Source organism: Mesoplodon densirostris, chromosome 18, assembly GCF_025265405.1.
Source record: "Mesoplodon densirostris isolate mMesDen1 chromosome 18, mMesDen1 primary haplotype, whole genome shotgun sequence".
Classification (NCBI taxonomy): domain Eukaryota; kingdom Metazoa; phylum Chordata; class Mammalia; order Artiodactyla; family Ziphiidae; genus Mesoplodon; species Mesoplodon densirostris.
Genome location: NC_082678.1, coordinates 45,742,587 through 45,761,214, shown reverse-complemented (window position 1 = coordinate 45,761,214; position 18,628 = coordinate 45,742,587). Strand labels below are relative to the sequence as shown.

The window sequence follows — 18,628 nt, the reverse complement described above, 5'->3', positions numbered from 1 at the left end:
TTTGCTCGGCTCAGTATTTGCAGAGCACGTCATGTCCTGCGCTCCTGACCTCCTCAGGGATCTAGGTGTGCAGGATCCGGGCTGCGGGCTCGAGGGGCTGCAGCTGTCCCACGAGTCTGTCTTTGGGAGGTTTGGGGCTGCTGTGGCCATGGTCCAGCTTGCTGCCCTCCTGATCAGAACTCCCTTTGGCCTGCCATACCCGCCCCCGGCCGCCAGTCCTCCAACTTCCCACCTCCCGTGAGGCTGGTCTCAGCTGAGCAATTCTGAAATCATCCCTTGTGGTAAAAGGAGCTATTTTCAGCCTTCCCATTACTGCCCAGTGGGGGTTGGGGTGGGGTGGTGTTTATCCCTTTGCTGCCCTTTTCTTTCCTTCTTGTACAGTGTAATCTGGAGCAGTGGTGAGAGCATTACGCAGCCCTGCCTCCGGGTCCCGGCTGGCAATTCCCGGTGCTGTGATATGGCACCAAATGCAGAGCCTGGGGCAGAGGCAACCTGGGGCCCCATCCTTGCTCTGTAGTAACTCCAGAGTGGCAGGTAGCACAAATGGCCTGTCGGAGTCACCTTGGCCCTGGCTGGTGGGGACAGCTCCCCTGCTGCCGCTTGCTTCAGGCTGACGGTAGCCTTTGGTCACCTTACCAAAAAGCTGGCCAGCTCTCTGAGGTGGTGGCTCTAAAGGAGCCCCCAGCGTCCTTCGCTGACCCTGTGACCCTCCCCAATCTGGTCTCCCCATGCCCCGATTGGATGCCTGGGTCCCTCCTAGTCTCTTGTTCCCTGCTCCCCCCAGTGGGTCCTGGGGTGATCTGGAGGGGCCCCTCTGTCCTGTCTTTTGGGCTCCCCCGCCCTCCTGAGGAGCCTGCAGGTGGAATTGGCAGGTGCTCTGGGAGCTCCCTTTAGAGGCAGGAGAAAGCCTCTCCCTTATGGAGCAAGAGTCTGGTGGGACAGAGCTGGGACATCTGGGGCTTGAGAGAATTGTTCCAAATAACTCAGAACTGCGGGGAGCCGAACTGGCGGAGCAAATGAAAGTACAATAGAGAGCCAAAGCTATTAATCACTAATTCTCTCCTAAATCAGGTAATTAATGGGTATTTAAGTGGCATATTTATGAGATACCAGCAGGTCTTCAAAAAGCACATTTTTTCCCAAAGCGATTGGTTGGCCCAGCTGTGTCCTGCTGGGAGACTGGGGTTGTCATCCCACCCCCAGGCCACCCCCAGGCGCAGGGAGCATGACGGGAGGCAGGTCCCGTCTGACCTTCCCTTTTGTCATCACAAAGAGGGATCGGAGCCCTTCTGAACTGACCTCACTGGGCTGTCGTGAGGATGATAGGAAGTGAAGGCCATGCAAATCCCTGGCAGTGGTGTAAAATGCTGTACAGAATTTAGTGTTAGCTGTGAAAATAGCCTTGAAGTTATATGATACAGTGCCTGGTGCTGTTTATGGCCAGGGTCAGGCCTCAGTCGGTGGCTAGAGGCATTCTTTTGTTTTGAGTCATTGCCGAACGTGTGTCTGGGTCTGTGACTGGGTCAAGGCTTAGTGTGTGGCTTGGCCTGTGCTCAGCTTCATGGCCTGGTTTGAGATCAGGTCCCAGTTCTGTGATTGGGGTTGTGACTTGATCTGGGGTCAGCTCGAGGTTAGGCTATGGCTGAGGTCAAGGTTGGGCCATGGGTAGTCTCAGGAAAATTCTGCATCCTGGAGCCTCAGCCTCAATTCTTGAGTCCACCCCTGGACTGATGGAGCTACGTGGGTCCCCTGGAAGCTGGATTCCTTCAGGGTCCTCCAGGATCTGGGCTCCAGGCGCTGGGAACCCCAGCACACAGGCCCTTCTGGGACTCCTGGCATGTGCCCTGAAACAGCCCAGCACACGAGCTCATCAGTGGCGCATACAGCAGTTTGGGAGATAGTTAGGACATGTTCCTATAGCAACCAACCCCCAACCAGCACTGGTTTCCTTCAATAATGCCTTTTTCTGGAAGCAGCTTCTCCTGGCCTCTTGTTTCTCCCTGGGTGGCCCCATAGCCCCTTGAAGGCTGAGCATGGGCTGGTTGGCCCTGATTGGTCTGGTCAGACTCATCCTGACCCAGAGAGGGGGCCTGAGGACATTCCCTATGGGATACTTCCCTGAGAGGGGGTCCTCCTGAGATCGACCCGGTGCTGGGCCATGCTGAGTGTAACAAGAGCTTTCTCTGTGCCCAGCCCTGGGCTGGGAGAGGCTATGGGCCTGGGGAGGATTCCTACCAGGTTTCTGCCTGGGGGAACCCACAGCCCAGTGAGACAGGCAGACCTGGACCTACTCTGCAGACTGGTGCTCTGATGGGCACAGGTAAAGGATGTTATGGAAGTACAGAAGAGGCAGGCACCCAGACCAGCATTGGGGTCAAAGAAGGCTTTCAGCTGGGGTAGGGTGGGGATGGAGGGTATTTCAGGTACCAGGAGGTCCAGGAGCAAAGTCTTGGAGGGAAAGAACATGGTATGGGCTGGAGGGGGAGGGGGAGAGGGGCCTCTCCCAGTGGCGACGTGTTACTGGAACCCAGACTTTGGGTGGAGAGGCTTGCAGACAGAGCAGGTCCTGGCCTTAGGTAGCTCAAGGTTTGGGGGCAGATAAGGCACAGCCCCAGGAAGCTGCGCCGGTGGAGAGGAGAGAAGGGCCAGCCACGCACCAGGAGCAGCCCCAAGACTGTGGGGGCTTCGGAGCTTCCAGCCTCAGGGTGAGGAGGGCAGTTCCTGCTCTGCCCTCTGGGCTCCCATTCCAGGGGCTGGAGAAGAAGGAGAGGGTCCCACTCTTGGGAGCTTCCACCTGTGAAAGGACCAAAGAAAGGCCCGTGGATATCATGGTTTATTTATGTTATTTAACAAACCCTTTTATAGCACTGAGTGCCAGGCACCATGCCAAACCGTTTTCAAATATTCATTCACGTAATCTTCATAGCAACCCTAGGGAAGGACTATTATTACCCCCATTTTACAGAGGAGGAGACTGAAGCACAGAGTGGTGTAGTGACATTTATTAAGATCACCATTTGAGAAGTGGCAGAGTTGACAGTGAGAGGAGGAAGGCAGGGCTACGGGAGGAGGGGGGCCTTCAGAGTCCCCCCAGCCTGCCAGTAGGAGCCTCACTCAGACTCTACATCTCTCACCCTGCATCCAGCAAGTGGCTGGACCCCTGGGACCCCAGGCCAGAACTGTGAAGTGTGATTCTAAGTGTGTGTGTTGGGGGGGCTGTGTGGGCCACGTTTGGGTTCTGGACTCTACGTGTCCACAGGGCTCCCACTGCCCACGGGATGTCTGGCAGCCTGATGGTTTCCGCAGCATTGATTGTCAGCAGTTAGACCCAGATGCTTGTGCTTGTAGAACCTGCCATCCTCGTGCCTGTGTGTGTGTGTGTGTGTGAGAGAGAGAGAGAGAGAGACAGAGAGACAGAGAGAGAGAGAGAGAGAGAGAGAGAGAGAGACAGAGGAGACAGAGACAGACTGGAGACGAGGGACCTGCCTGAATGAGCCCACAGCCGAGTTCTTTTCTTCCCCTCGGCCCCATCCTCTTCCGAGACACAAATTGCTGGAACCCAGCAGGCCTGCCAGGCCGTGGTTTCAGATGTGGCCTCAGGCAGGACTGGGCACCGAAGCTGCGGCCACGCTCATGGGCAGCAGACTCAGTGCCAGGCAGCCCACCTTGGCCAGCTCAGAGGTGCTTGTGACTCCCTGGAGGTCTGGAAATTGGTAGGTGTTACTTGAACACCCACAGGGCTGTGGCTGTCACAGCAGACGCATATGTCCCCTCCCTTGCTCTGATGAGCCAGACTTCTTACTCTTGAGGAGAAGGTTCTGGATCCAGCATCTCTTGGAAATGGCCCGATGGCTTTGACCCATGTCTCTACTCCCTCCCACCCTGCCCCAGCCTGGCCAACCCTGCCCACCCTTCCTTTAAGGCTCAGATTGGGCCTCCTCCCCCAGGAAGGCCTCTGGGCCCTTCAGCCTGCAGGGTGTCTGCCTCTGGGAGGTCCTGTCCACACCTCTGAGACGAGGTAGGGGTGGCGTTTAGCCCAGAGGCTAGGCTGCCCACCCCTCCTTTGTCCTGTGCCCTGTGCAGGGGCTGTGCAGGACTGGGCCCCGAGGCTGGCACCCAGGAGCTGAGATTGAGCCCATTCAGCTCTGTCCCCAACTCCTTCCTCCTGGGCACCACCTGGCCCAAGGTCTGGCCCAGGAAGAGTCGGCCAATACCCGCCTCCCTCACTTTACTGTACCAGGGCTTTCCTTACTGTGAAATGTCTTTCCCCTCAGACTGGGCTCCTGAGAGCAGGGCGGTGACTCCCTCCTGGTGGGGCTGACCCTCAGGCCGGGGCTGCCCTGGGGTCCCCGGTACTGGGCAGAGTACCCACTGCTGGCTCCTGTCCATCTGTCCATCTGCCTGTTCCTGCATCCCTGGGAGCCAGGGCCAAGGTGGGGAGGTGGGTGACCTCTGGCTGCACCCACGCTGGGGAGACCCAGGCCTGAGACAAGGTCGAGGAGACTGCACTGGACCTGATGGTGGTGGGTAGATGCGCCAGGAGAGAGGGCGGGGTTGGCTCCTAGCAGCCCCTCCCACTGCAGGCCCCCCACCCTACCCCGAGCTTTGCTGGGGGACCAGAGCATCGTGGGGTGTGAAGGATCATTTGTTTCTCTCTGGATTGCCAGGAAGGATTGAGATATTCCCCTTTCTCTTTTATCCTGATTTAGAGGTTTTTTTAAAATTTGGCCATGCCTCGAGGCATGCGGGATCTTAGCTCCCCGACCAGGGATCGAACCCACAACCCCTGCATTGGAAGTGTGGAGTCTTAACCACTTGACCCCCAGGGAAGTCCCCTGATGTAGAATTTTGAATAAGTGTGGTAGAGAAGGTGGGACAGGAGTCTGCTGGAAGAAGTAGGCTGAGCCTTGGGGTTGCGGAAGGGACTCTGCAGCCTGGGAAGGGAAGAGGAGAGGAGACCTGGGCCCCGTGCCCTGAGCTCTGCCACAGAGCACCCAGCATGGTGGTCCTGAGCACAGACCCTGGAGTCATGTGGACCTGGCTTCAAATCTTGCTTCCATCACTCATTAGCTTTATGACCTCAATTGAATGACTCCACACCTCTGAACTTTATTTCCTGAGCTGTAAGATGGGGATTCATGACACCCACTCCACGAGGCTTGGTTAGGATTACTTTAGATAATACCTGTGAAGCAGCTAGCAGACCATTTTTGTTCATTCGCTTGTTTGCCAAACACCCCTTGGCCCTCTTTCACCTGGGACCTTGTACTGGACACAGAAAATGCAGAGAGGGGAAGGGCAGGGACCCACCTCAAGGAGATTGTGCTTCTGGGCCTTCACCCTCGCTGTTCTGGGATCATGGCACCCACCTTCTCTGACCCTCAAGATCACGTGTGGCCTTTAGCAGCCTGACCTGTGCCCCCTATCTCTTGGGAGACTTCCTGACCCTCTTGGGCATCTGTGTTTCCCTCTTCCTGAAGTGTGCAGGTGATAGACGCTGGGTGGAGGTTGGAACCTTAAAATCCACCTGTTCTGAGCTCCCATCCACAACAAGCAAGCAACCCCCTACCTTATCCTAACCCTAAGCTTAACCCTAATCTTACCTGGTCTGGCTTCATTTCCTCTCTCACCTCCCCTTACACCTGTCTCCCCCTCCGTCACTTGTTCCAGCTCTTATCACAGGCTCTCATCCTCCTCCTCTGCCTGTCCATCCCACACGTGTGTGCCAGGAGCATGCATACACATACAGACGTACACACTCACGCTTAGCATGTCTGGCTCTTTCTCATCATTCAAGTCTCCACTGATCTGACACCTTTTCAGAAAAGTCTTCCCCTCACACCCCTCCCAAGATACTCTGTCTATCACTGTTTTCCTTTTTTGAAGTATGATCTTTGCCGTTCACTAAAAAGCCTGCACTCTGAAGGAAGAGATGAAGGGAACATCTTCCACCCAGAAGCCAGGTGACGGCTGCTTCCTAACACGATCCGTTCTTATAGGTTCTTTTTATCTTTTGTGTGTGTGTGTGTGTGGTACGCGGGCCTCTCACTGCTGTGGCCTCCCCCGTTGCGGAGCACAGGCTCCGGACGCGCAGGCTCAGCGGCCATGGCTCACGGGCCCAGCTGCTCCGCGGCATGTGGGATCTTCCCGGACCAGGGCACGAACCTATGTCCCCTGCATCGGCAGGTGGACTCTCAACCACTGCGCCACCAGGGAAGCCCCCAATATAGGTTCTTTTTTACACCAGGGTAGATAACTGAGGTCCCTTCACACACCTAACTTTCCAGAGGTTGTTTGCAAGGAGGGAGGAACTGTAGCAGGTTTAAACAAACTTATAGTGTGTATTTAAAAACCAGTGCAGGTATGTATGCATTTTGAAAACAAAGAAGCTAAAAGTAAACCAGATAAAAGATGCCTTTGAAGAGAAAATCAACTGTAGATTTCAGCCACAAAGGAGAGTCCACAATCAGGTGAAGGGTTCATGTGGAAGGAGAAACAGCGCTGGTTCAGCGTTTATAACTCGAACAGGTGACAGAGTTCTTTTGATGACGGGGCCGATCGCCCTTGTCATCATCCCTCGGTGGATGTACAGATCCACACGTTCATGCCTGTCTATTCTCTAGGCTGTAATTACACTGTAGGAGACACTCAAGGAAGGAGGACGTGGTGGAGGCAGGAAGGGACCGTTTTACTCTCTTCCCAGCACTTTCTACTGCTGAAATGATCTTTGCTGCTTCCTTGTTCCAGGTCTGCTTTCCCTGCCCACTGCCACCATCACCCACACCCCACAGGGTGTAAGGGCTGGGAGGGCCCCATGGCAGGGCCCCGCCCTGTCCCTCTTATTCACTTCAGTGTCCCTGGCATCTCACACAGTGCCCTGCAGGATGGACAGCTCCCTTTGACACCCAGAAGCCCCTTCCCTCTCTGCCCACCTCTAGCTGGGAGAACATCTCCCTCAAATGGAGCTGAACTGGCCTCCCTGCAGCCTTCCCTCCTGGCGGGTTCTCCCCAAGGCCAGCCCGTCACACATGTTATGGGTGTTGCGGTGATCTAAGATGATGGTGGCTTGCAAGGATGGATGTGGTGGTGGGAGTGAGGGAGGGACAACTTCCAGAGCTCTCCTCTTTTCCTCAGGCTCCAGCACACACTCTATTTAGGAGGGAGAGGTTGGCAGGAATATCCTTGCCCTTCTTCATTCTCAGGTGGAGTATGTACTGTACAGGTATGAGACCCACCATAACCAGGACCTTCTTGCTGAACCCTCACTAGTCAAACTCAGGACCCAAATCGACTCAGATACAGCTTCAGACAAACCCATCGCTACTTAAACCCTTGCTGCTCACCATCCAAAACTCAGGAGCCAAGTAGATGAGGCTGATATGACTGTCCTGACTATCCAGATTCTTGCTTTCTTAGTAACGGAATAGATTTGGACAGCAAGGGATATTTGCACATTAATATAGGATGTCTGATAGTTTTTATACCTTTAGCATCTATAAAAGGGATAGGTTTATATGAGAAAACATATAAAATTAGTGTAAAATCGAGAAGAATTTTAAGTGATTGTATTTTTTGAATCAGAAATCTTCACATACATTTAATTTATAGCTAAGCACTTCTTTATTTTATTTTGATACTATTGTAAATGGTATTGTTTTTCAGATTTCAAATTCTAGTTCATTGCTGACATACAGGATTGCAACTGACTTTTGTATTTTGATCTTGTATCCTGCAATCTTGCTATACTCACTTATTAGTTCCAGTAGGTTCTTTTTTTGTAGATTTTGCAGAGTTTTTGTTTTCTAGATAGACAATCATGCCATCTGAGAGTAAAAGCAGTTTTGTTTTTTCTCTTCCAACATGTATACCTTTTATTTCTTTTTCTTGTCTTGTTGCACTAACTAGAACTTCCCCCACATATATTTGGCAGACGGTCCCATATCCACGTTAGAAATACTCAGTTATGGTGAATCTGGATTCTCAAACGCCCTTGCAATAAATCCAGGGGTCACGGGCAGGAAATTGCTGATCAGCCTGTCATGCCATCCACACTGTTGGGTGAGAATCAAGAGCTTAGAGGGTCCCCACAGGGAGTGTATGGCAGACCCAGCTTTACACCTAGAAGTGACTCCCAGGTCAGTGTTCCCTGTGGCCTCTGCCTTTTCTGTGTTTCAGAAAGTGCTTTTGGCCTGGCTCCAAGCCATGGAGCTCAAGCTGGGTGTGTGTTTGGGAGTTTGTGGTGGGTGGGGCAGGAGGGACAGGCAGGAGGGCTGTGTCCCTGGGCTGACCTGTGCTGGCCTCTCCCTTCAGGAACAGTTTACATTCTGAGATCTGAGCTCAGGGCAGGGAACAGTGCCAGCATCCTGCAGAGTGACTGGGTGTGGGGAGCTGAGGCTGCAGCCGATTTTCTGAGGACTGCATCGTGATGGGCATTCTAGCCATGGCTGGGGGACTGCCCACCCCTCACTGGTTCATTCACATCTACTATGTGCCAGACTGGCTCCTCAAACATCAGTCGGACTTGAAAAGTTTCAGGGGAAAGTCTCTGTCAGATTCCTCATTGCACAGACGGGGAAACTGAGTTAGGGGCGTTGCTGATGCAAGAACCCACATGTACTGGATGACCAGGGCCGTACGGAGGAAGACGTACCTTGTGTGCATGGCGATTTTACTGTTTTCCATTGAATTAAGATGCAGTCAGTTGTAAGATGCGTCATTATTTTCTATACCCCAGGAAAGAATAAACAATGCCAACTAAATGAGGACATGCCATCAGGTAAGACACACCCCAATTTTAAAGATGTTGAAGTGTGAAAAAAATGTACGTCTTAGAACCAATAAGATGAATTTATAAAATTAATAGTCATATGGAATTATATGTGCAGGGTAAAAATTGAGTTTTCCCTGCTTCTTATCAAATTCTACTCTGTAGAGATCATCTCTGTTGATGTTTTGGTGCCTGTCCTTCCAGACATTTTAATGCTTGTGTAAGTATAATTACTGTTATAAGCACTTGCTGTATGCTAGGCCCTGTGCTAAGCACCTCAATGTATTTTATTTCATCTTTACAATAAGCTCATGGGGCAGGTATGAGCTTTCCTCACTTTATAGCAGAGGAAAATGAGGCACAGAGAGGTGAAGGGACTCACTTGACATCACACAGCTTCTAAGAGGCAAGGGCCTGAGCCTGAATCTAGGCCTCTTCCAACCTCAGACCCTGAGTTCTTAACTAACATGCTGTACATACCCTCAGTGTGCAGGTATAAGTATATTTTTCAAAAATGGGGTCAAAATATACCTACGGTTCTGGGACCAATGTGCATTTTTTTTCTTCTACCCATACTCCGTGGGCATCTTTCCATGTCAATACATAAGGAGCTACTTGATTTTCCTACCAGTTGCAAAGAATTCCCCTGATGACCGTGTATGAATGTATGTCTGGTCCTCTGTGGATGGACACTGGGATTTCTTCCACTTTACTGGTATTACCAGAACACCAAGATGATCAACTATATAGTGCCATCTTTGTATACTTCTCTGATTATTTCCTCAGGAAAATTACCAGGTCAATTTTCTTCTAACACTTTATTATTTTTTTTTATTATTATTATTTTTGCGGTACGCGGGCCTGTCACTGTTGTGGCCTCTCCCGTTGCGGAGCACAGGCTCCGGACGCGCAGGCTCAGCGGCCGTGGCTCACGGGCCCAGCCGCTCCGCGGCACGTGGGATCCTCCCGGACCGGGGCACAAACCCGTGCCCCCTGCATCGGCAGGTGGACTCTCAACCACTGCGCCACCAGGGAAGCCCTCTTCTAACACTTTTATGGTTTTAATGTTTACAATTAGATTGGAATTCATCTGCCATCTCCAGTAGCTCACGTGTCCAGGGAGCAGGTGGAGGGGTTCCTGGATGTGCCGGGCACCAGCTGGTTCCATGAGAGTCCCAAAGTGCCAAGTAAAGGGGGCTCTGAGAATGGGGGAGCAGGGGAGGAGGCTTCGGACCCAGCTCTGCCTCTGGCCTTCCTCCCTCCGGTCGTTGGGGTAGGAGGTGGGTTGAGGCTGAGTTCAGGGCAAGGGGCCACATTCTCTATGTGCACTTGCTCCTGCCTGCTCTGGAGATTCTCTCAGCCCCATGTCCTGGCCTCTGCAGATATTAATAATAATAGCAGTCACCATCACTGAGCGCCCCCCGAGATAGAGGCGCTGAGCATGCATTATTTCTGATCCTTTGAGCTCGGGATTGATTGTTGCCGATACTTTGTAGAAGGGGAAACTGAGGCTGTGGTATGGAGAGGAAATGGCCGCAGAGGTTGCAAGTGGCAGAGACGGGGTGGAACTCAAGTTCAGGTCTCCCTTTTCGTAGTGTGGGGCTTTTTCCCCAGGGGAGGCTGCAGTCCTTCCCTGGCCTGCACACGTGCAACAAACGTCACTAGTGCCCTTCAGGGTGTCTGCTTCTCCTCTCCGCCACCCTCTTAAAGCTGGGATTGGTCATGTGACTTGCTTTGGCCAATGACATGAGCAGAAGTGTGTCATGTGTGGGAAGACTCCTTTACGACGGGGCGTGCCTTTCTGTGCGCTCCTCCCCAGCTTCTGCAAAACTTGAAGTCTCGATTCGAGATGCTGGCATCATAAGGTGGCGCCTTTGAGTGACCGCCGTGGCCAGAGCCCCCTTCCTACCTGTGTGTGAGTGAGGAATGAACCGTTATTGTTTTTTTTTTTTTTTTTTTTTTTGCGGTACGCGGGCCTCTCACTGTTGTGGCCTCTCCCGTTGCGGAGCACAGGCTCCGGACGCGCAGGCTCAGCGGCCATGGCTCACGGGCCCAGCCGCTCCGCAGCATGTGGGATCTTCCCGGACCGGGGCATGAACCTGTGTCCCCTGCATCGGCAGGCGGACTCTCCACCACTGCGCCACCAGGGAAGCCCTTTTTTTTTCTTGCCACTGCTTCCTCCCGCCTCAGGCGGCCCGGGGGGGAGACAGGGAAAGGCAACCTCCCTCCCGCCTACCCACAGCCCAGGCCCTCCCTCCGCCGAGCCGACCTGGCTCCAGCCGGGCGACGGCCGCAGGGGTCCACAAGCCCGGACACCGAAGGAGCCCGTTATTGTTTTAAGATCATTTATTAACCCAGCAAAACTTACCTGATGCTTCCTGATACACCGTGTCACCTTGGCAACATCTCTTAACTACCTCCAGTCTCGGTTTTGTTGTGTTCAAAATGGGCACCCTCATTCCTGCCCCACTGAGCCGTCTCAGAAAGGAATTGGGGTCTTAAATGAAAGCATAGCGGTGGGAGGGCTCTGCGAGATGCTGTGCACTTGAAGTCAGGAGGGCAGGGACCTGCAGGATGCTGACTAAACCTTGGTCCAGGGGCAGTCTGGGTTTACCTCCTTCATGCCAGGACACGGCCTCAAGCTTGGCTAACAGGTGTGTTTCCTTCGGCAGGTGGCCCTCCTCCGGGCGGTGGTGCCCCCTGGCACCTTCGAAATGTCCTCAGCGACTCAGTGGAGAGCTCCGATGATGAATTCTTTGATGCCAGAGGTGAGTGAATCTCATCGTCCCATCATTGTCTGGGTGACCTTTTTAGAAGCTTCAAGAAGGGGATCCCTGTTGGGAGTTAGTATCTCTCCCCACTCAGACACTGCAATACCGTGCTTCATTATTACCCAATCTGCGAGTCCCCTCAGGGCTGGGGCTCAGCGTCCCGTCATTCACTCTTTGAGATATTTGCTGAGTCCCTACAATATTTCAGGCGCTTACCATACTGCAGTAAACGGATGGGCGTGGCCACTGCCCTCGTCAAGCTGATAGTCTAGTGGGAGAGGCAAACATCAAACAATTACATAAAGGAAAATACAGTCACAAATGGGAACTAACACCCCTGAGTAAAAAGCACCAAGTGTTAATAGAAAGAGAGATGATGGGGGTACCTGATTTAGGCTGGGGAAGTCCTTAATATCCTCTCTGCAGCACTGAGGGTAGGAGCTGGCTAGAAGAAGAGTGGGAGGAAAGAGCCTTAGGCAGAAGATGCAGCAGGGATGATGGTGCTGAAGCAGGAAAGACGGGGCTTTCCAGGAACTGGAAGGCCCACGCGGCAGGGGGAAAGGAGAGATGAGGCTGCAAGTGACCTAGTAGGTGACTCAAGATCAGCCCCCAGATGGGAGGGGGATCTGAAGTGGAGATGTGGACGAGTTAGAAAGATTATTGCAGATGTTCAGGGGAGAGACGAGGGAGGGGAGGACATCAGCTCTGCATTTCAGTGCTGGGTGCATGGCCTGCCTGCCGGACATAGCAAGGGGCGCTATCTAAGTGAGGATGGGAAAACAAGAAACATTACAAGGATTGAAGAAGAGGGCACCAGATGGGGTGGGCATTTCAGGCAGAGAGCACGGTCTCCGAGATGAGGGCGTGCAGGGCAGGTGTGGGGACCAGTGGAAGGCAGAGTCTGTCTGGACTTCAGGAGAGAGGACCCTCACAGTCATGCTGGCCTGGGCCGTGCGGGGTTGGGTGAGACGCACAAGCCTAGGAGGGTCTCCAGGCTAGGAGGGTCCCCAAGTCTCACTTGGCTGGCTCAGCTCCACTCTGGGAAGTCACCATATTTGGGGGATTGACTTACTCCTGGGATGGGGCCAGCTTTGAAGTACTGGCTGAATGGGGTCTTGAAAGAGAAACAGAGCATGCACTGGCAGGACCCCAGGACCCAGAGCAGGACCCTTGGGACATGGTCTCAGCCATGCCATTGACTCGTTCTGTGATCTTGGGCAAGTCTTTCACTTTCTCTGGGCCTCAGTTTCCCTATCAGCTCTGTGCCTCCAGAGATGGAGACTGTATCCAGTTCAGGTGATTTTCGGGGAGGCACGGTGGGGCGGGTAGTGGGATGCTGCCCCAGCCTGAGCCTACCCCATTCTTTTTTTTTTTTTTTTTTTTTGTTATACGTGGGCCTCTCACTGTTGTGGCCTCTCCCATTGCGGAGCACAGGCTCTCGACGCACAGGCTCAGCGGCCATGGCTCACGAGCCCAGCCGCTCCGCGGCATGTGGGATTCTCCCGGACCGGGGCACGAACCCGTGTCCCCTGCATCGGCAGGCGGATTCTCAACCACTGCGCCACCAGGGAAGCCCCTCCCCCATTCTTGACTCTGGATGGAGTACCCCCTCCCTGATGCTAACCCCAAACCAGCCCATTTGGGGCTTCTTTCCTGTCTCCCACTGGCGTCTGATTGGAGTGGCAGCCGGGGCTGACTTTCTCCATAGCAACTCACCCAAAGTGTGACAACAACTTAGAACACTTTCATTTAAAATATTTTTGCAGGGCCTCCCTGGTGGCGCAGTGGTTGAGAGTCCGCCTGCCGATGCAGGGGATACGGGTTCGTGCCCCGGTCTGGGAGGATCCCATATGCCGCGGAGCGGCTGGGCCCGTGAGCCATGGCCGCTGGGCCTGCGCATCCGGAGCCTGTGCTCCGCAACGGGAGAGGCCACAACAGTGAGAGGCCCACATACCGCAAAAAGAAAAAAAAAAAAAAAAAATATTTTTGCAGTTCATCAGGGCTCTGCAGTCCCAGATGACGATGATGGCTTCCTGCGGGAGGGGTCTGCGGGTGGCGCCGGTCAGCTCCGTCTCCATCCCCGTGGGCCCTATGCACCTGCTTTCCTTCTGAGCAGCTGTGGATCCATCCTGCTTCCCTCCCTGCGGACCCTCGGCATTCCGTCCTCTGCCCCCATGATCTCACTGCTCTGTCTGCAGTTCCCAAACTGGCCTCACCTCTCACTCCTCTCTTATGGGTGGCCCCACCTTCTCTTCTATTCCTTTGTCTCATCTCCTCCCCGCTCCCCTCACCTCCGTCTCTCCTTCTCTCCACTATCCCAGGATCCCACACTCTCCCATCTCTTTCCCTGTCTTCCACCTCTCAGCACTCCCCACCAGACCTCTGAACCTCGTGTCTCTGAACCTTTCCTATGTCACCTCTCCCAGAGCATCTGTAGCTCTCAGCCCCAAGATCCGCCCACAGGCTGCTGGAACCTCTTTGGTTCTGCGTTGCCAACTCCTCACCTCCTGTCTGTTCCCTGTGGTCTCCCTGGACAAGGCTTTTGCATATTTTCTCCACTCAGGGCAGAAAGAGGTAAAGCCATCCTCCTTCTCTGCTCCCAAGAGCTTTCTCAGCATCTGGGGCCAGGCCATGAGTGTCTGGCTTTCTGGGCATGCTCTGAAGGGGCACCTCCTTGCCTCTGTTCTCCAGCCCAGGCTGAGCCCTGACCTTGGCCTGGGTGTGGTCTCTGTCCCCACCTGCAACCTGCTGCCTCTGCACTTCCACCTCCAGCCGTGGTGGAGCCACATTGTCAGGAACAGAGGCCAGAGCATGGAAGGGACCTCTCAAGATCACACAGCAAGGTGGGGGCAGAGGGGCTGGAGCCCAGGAGCTTAGTGTCCAGGTCAGGCCTTTTTCTTTGACTTATTACTGAAAATGGGGCCCTCCTCCCTCCCTTTCTTTCTTAAGCTCCATCCCACTTGTCCAGCACTAGGGTTAACCTGGTGGGACAAGAGACCTTCATGGCTCATGGTCTAGTAGCAGAGGAAGACTCTTAGGCTCTGGGGGCGGCTCTGGTTGTGTATGTAAGACCTGGGAGGGACTGGGGGGAAGTCAGGTAGGAGTATGAGCTATGCGGGACCATAACAATCCCCTGGGCAGGATGCCAGCTCCCTGGGCTGTGACAGCAGGCATGGGGCCTCAAGGCGGCTGGTACCCGTGATTGGATGCTGCAGGATGGGTGATGGTCCAGGCTCCCAGACCCAGAAGAAGCACCACTCCCCATCCTGTCAATACAGTCAAAGGGTATCTGGGGAGCCACAGTCTAGCAAGGTTGGAGTGCAGAGCGAGGGAAACCCATGGTGGCCAAGAGGGGACATGCCTCAAACCCATGTCAGAGCTAGGGGGCCCTTAAGGTCTTTGAGTTCAGCACCCTGACCTCATTTTACAGGCTGGAAAACTGAGGCCAAAGAAGTGGGAAACTTGTTCAGGGTCACACAAAGGGTCAGGCAGAGCAGGGGCTAGAATTCAGAGTCATTTATTTACTCTCTCAAGTATTTATTGAGCATCTGTCCATCCCCCTATTCCAGGTGTAGGGGATGCAGGGCAAGTGGACACTGTCGTGGCCCCCATGGAGCTTACAGTTTAGTGGTGATGGGTGGGAAGACAACGTACAAGCAAGTGAGCTCTACTGATAGTTTCCATAAATAAAATAATGCAGAGGAACAGACACCTCACCAAAGAAGGTAGATAAATGAAAAATGAAAGGTGAAAAATGAAAATATGTTCAACATCATTAGTTATTAGGAAAAGGTAAACCGAAGCCACAATGAGACACTGCCTCATACTTATTAGAATGACTAATTAAGACAACTGACCAGGATGTGGAGGAATTGGGACTTTTAAAGTCTGCTTGGTGGGAACGTACGATGGGACAGCCATTTTGGAACAGATTGCAGCTTCTTAAAAATTTAATCATAGTTAACTACCTTTCCACTCCTAGGTATGTACACAAGAAGTAAGCAAACATATGTCCACCTAAAGACATGGACCTGAATGTTCATAGCAGCTGTATTTATGATCGCCCCAAAGTGAAAACAACCCAAATGTACATCAATGGGTAAATGAATCAACAAATTGCGGTACATTCATGTATTCAGTATTCATGAAATACCACTTGGCAACAAGAAGGAATGAACTGAAACACACAACAATACAGATGAATCTCAAAATAACTGTGCTGAGTGAAAAAGAGTCAGACTGAGAAAGAGTGCATATGATGATTCCATTTATAGAAAACTCTAGAAAATGCAAACGAGTCTATGGCAACAGGAGCAGATCAGTGGTTGCCTGGGGGTGGGGAGGAGGGATCAAAAGGGCCAGGAGAAAACTTCTGGGTGGGATGGTTATATGTCCACTCTCTTGATTAGGGTGATGGCTTCCTGGGTGTGCACATATGTCAAAACTTATCAAATTGTACTTTTTTTTTTTTTTTTTTTTTGGCTGCACTGCGCAGCTTGCAGGATCTCAGTTCTGTGACCAGGGATTGAACCCGGGCCCTCAGCAGTGAGAGCACCGAGTCCAACCACTGGACCGCCAGGGAATTCCCAAATTGTACATTTTAAATATGTGTAGTTTATTGAATGTCAGTTATAGCTTTAGTAATGCCGTTTAAAAAAAAATGGAGGCACTCCCCCCCCTCCAGTATAACATAAGGGACTGTGACAGAGTGGCTGGGCAAGTTGGAGGCCCCCAGCGGATGTGGCCTTGACCTGAGAGCTGAATAACAAGAAATGAGCCAGGTGAGGGTCTGGGGGAATAGTGTTCTGGACAGTGGGAACAGCCCGTGCGAAGCTTTTACCGGAGGTATAGGAAGGCTGGTGTGGCCCGAGTGAGCAAGGGGGCGCCTGCTCGGCGCTGTGCGGGAGGGCAGACCCGGCCCAGTAGCCTCTGGATGTGCTTCCTGCCCAGGCTCTGGAGTGGCCCTGTGTACCCCTGCTCCTGCACCAGGACACCAGAGACTCAGGATCTCTGAGAGTAGAGGGAAGTGGCGCAGGTCATCTGGGGTCAGAGCAGCCAGGTTTTCCTCAGGGCTGGGGCAGTGACTGGCTACTGTCTGACCTCAGGCGAGTCTTGAGCCTCTGGACCCCGGGTCCCCCCTCTGGAGCACAGCCGGGGTGCAGGGTTTGTCTCGTGGCTGGAGTCGCTTTGGAAAGCTGGGCAAAGGAGCCCTCAGAGAAGCAAAGCACAGGTGTGTCGCTGACCCCTGACCCTCCCTCTTATTAGGGGATGGGACGTGGAGAAGCAAATGCCAAGGAGCTGCCCCAAAGGCTTCTGGAAATGGGCTGGGTGGGGTCCCCCTTGTGATGAAGAGAGGGTGGTGGTATGGCCGTAGGTGGGTCATGGGACAAGCGGTCCCCAGTCAGGGAGGTTAGCAATCTTGTGTCCCTGAAGCCCCAGAGCAGCGCATATCTGGTCCATGGAGAGACTGGCCTGTCGGCCTCAGGCAAGGAGTGATGGAGGGACCTGGACCGGCTGATGGCCGAAGGTGACCGAGCCTTGGGCTCCATGAGCTGCAGGTGAAGCCTGCCTAGCACAGGACAAGGAGGTTCCCCGCTTTGAAGTCCTGTGAGTCCAGCAGACACAGAGGCCCCAGGGTAGGAAGAAAGGCTTTCGCTGTATCCAGGTTTTGTTCCGGGTTGGAGTCAGTCTGAGGTCAAGGCCAGGGGCGTGGTACTGGTGGGTGAGGCTGAACCTGGCACCTAGAATGGGCAGGGACTGGGGCTCAGGGGGGTCGAAGTGGATGCAAAAACTCTGCCTGCACCAGGGGTCGCCGGGGTTGAGCATTGGCACATAGGGAACAGTCACCAGAAGTCGAAAAGCAAAGTCAATAACCAGGACATTTATTCAGATAAGCCCTTGGCGGCCTTTGGCCTCCACTGGGAGTCTCGTACCATAACGAGGGGCAACAGAGCAGAGGCTCAGAGCTGAGGCACGCGTCTCCCTGGTTCTCCTGAGCGACTCCAAAAGGAGCTTTCTCGGCTGCTGCTTCCGTCCGTGTGTGTGTGTGTGTGTGTGTGTGTGTGTGTGTGTGTGTGTGTGTGTGTGTGTGTGAGTTTGTGTGTGTGTTTCTTGCTGCCACTCGGGACAAGCCCATTGTTGCCAGAGTGAAGATCTAAGGCTGAGTACTGAGCGCAGGGGCAGAGGAGTGGCCCAGAGAGGGAGAGAAATCTCGTCTGTGAGGTGGGGGGCCGGGGAGCAGCTGGAGAGACAGGCAGGCTGAAGCCTGGGGTGGCGGTGGGGGGAGCAGCAGAGAGTGCAAGGAAGCCAGGGAAAATACGAGAAGGCAGAGAGGGAGAGAGAGCAAGAGAGACTCAAGAGAGGATGGGAGAGAGGGACACATACACACACACACAGACACACCCAGAGAGACACCAAGAGGGCCACACCAAGAGGGCTGAAAGAGAGACAGTGACCCAGGAGAGAGAGAGATCAGAGGCGCCAAGAAGGCCTGCAGAGATGGAAAGCTCCTGAGGGGCAGGCACCCAGAGAAAGAAAGAGAAACCCAGAGAAGGAGAGAGATCAAGAAAGAGACACAGGGCTTCCCTGGTGGCGCAGTGGTTGAGAGTCCACCTGCCGATGCAGGGGACACGGGTTCGTGCCCCGGTCTGGGAAGATCCCACATGCCGCGGAGCGGCTGGGCCTGTGAGCCATGGCTGCTGAGCCTGGGCGTCCAGAGCCTGTGCTCCGCAATGGGAGAGGCCACAGCAGTGAGAGGCCCGCGTACTGCACAAAAAAAAAAAAAAAAAAAAAAAAAAGAGACACATCCACCCAGAGAGAGGAGAGAGACAGGTTCTGGGATAAAGACAGAGCAAGAGCAAAGAGTAATCGTGATCGAGGCCCAGAGGGAGGGGCAGACACGGCAGAGAGCCTGAGACAGAGAAACCCCAGGACCCAGAGGGACAGAGATCAATGGGAAGGGACCTGGTCTGAGGGGGTCAGGGATGGGCTTCAAGCAGGGGGGAACAGGGGGAGAGTCTGAGAGGAGATACATCTCCTAGAGAGACAGACAGAAGGCCGAGAGGGAAAGATGGAGGCGGGTCATGCAGAT

General features: G+C 53.7%; 1 protein-coding gene across 1 annotated transcript in view; it reads left to right on the top strand.

Moving 5' to 3' along the window:
- PITPNM3 (PITPNM family member 3) overlaps positions 1–18,628 on the top strand; it is an 86,382-nt gene that overhangs the window by 6,351 nt on the left and 61,403 nt on the right. The window contains exon 2 of the mRNA XM_060081053.1: positions 11,440–11,535. Within this exon, the coding sequence (XP_059937036.1) occupies positions 11,440–11,535 (96 nt within the window). The remainder of the gene's footprint in view (positions 1–11,439; positions 11,536–18,628) is intronic.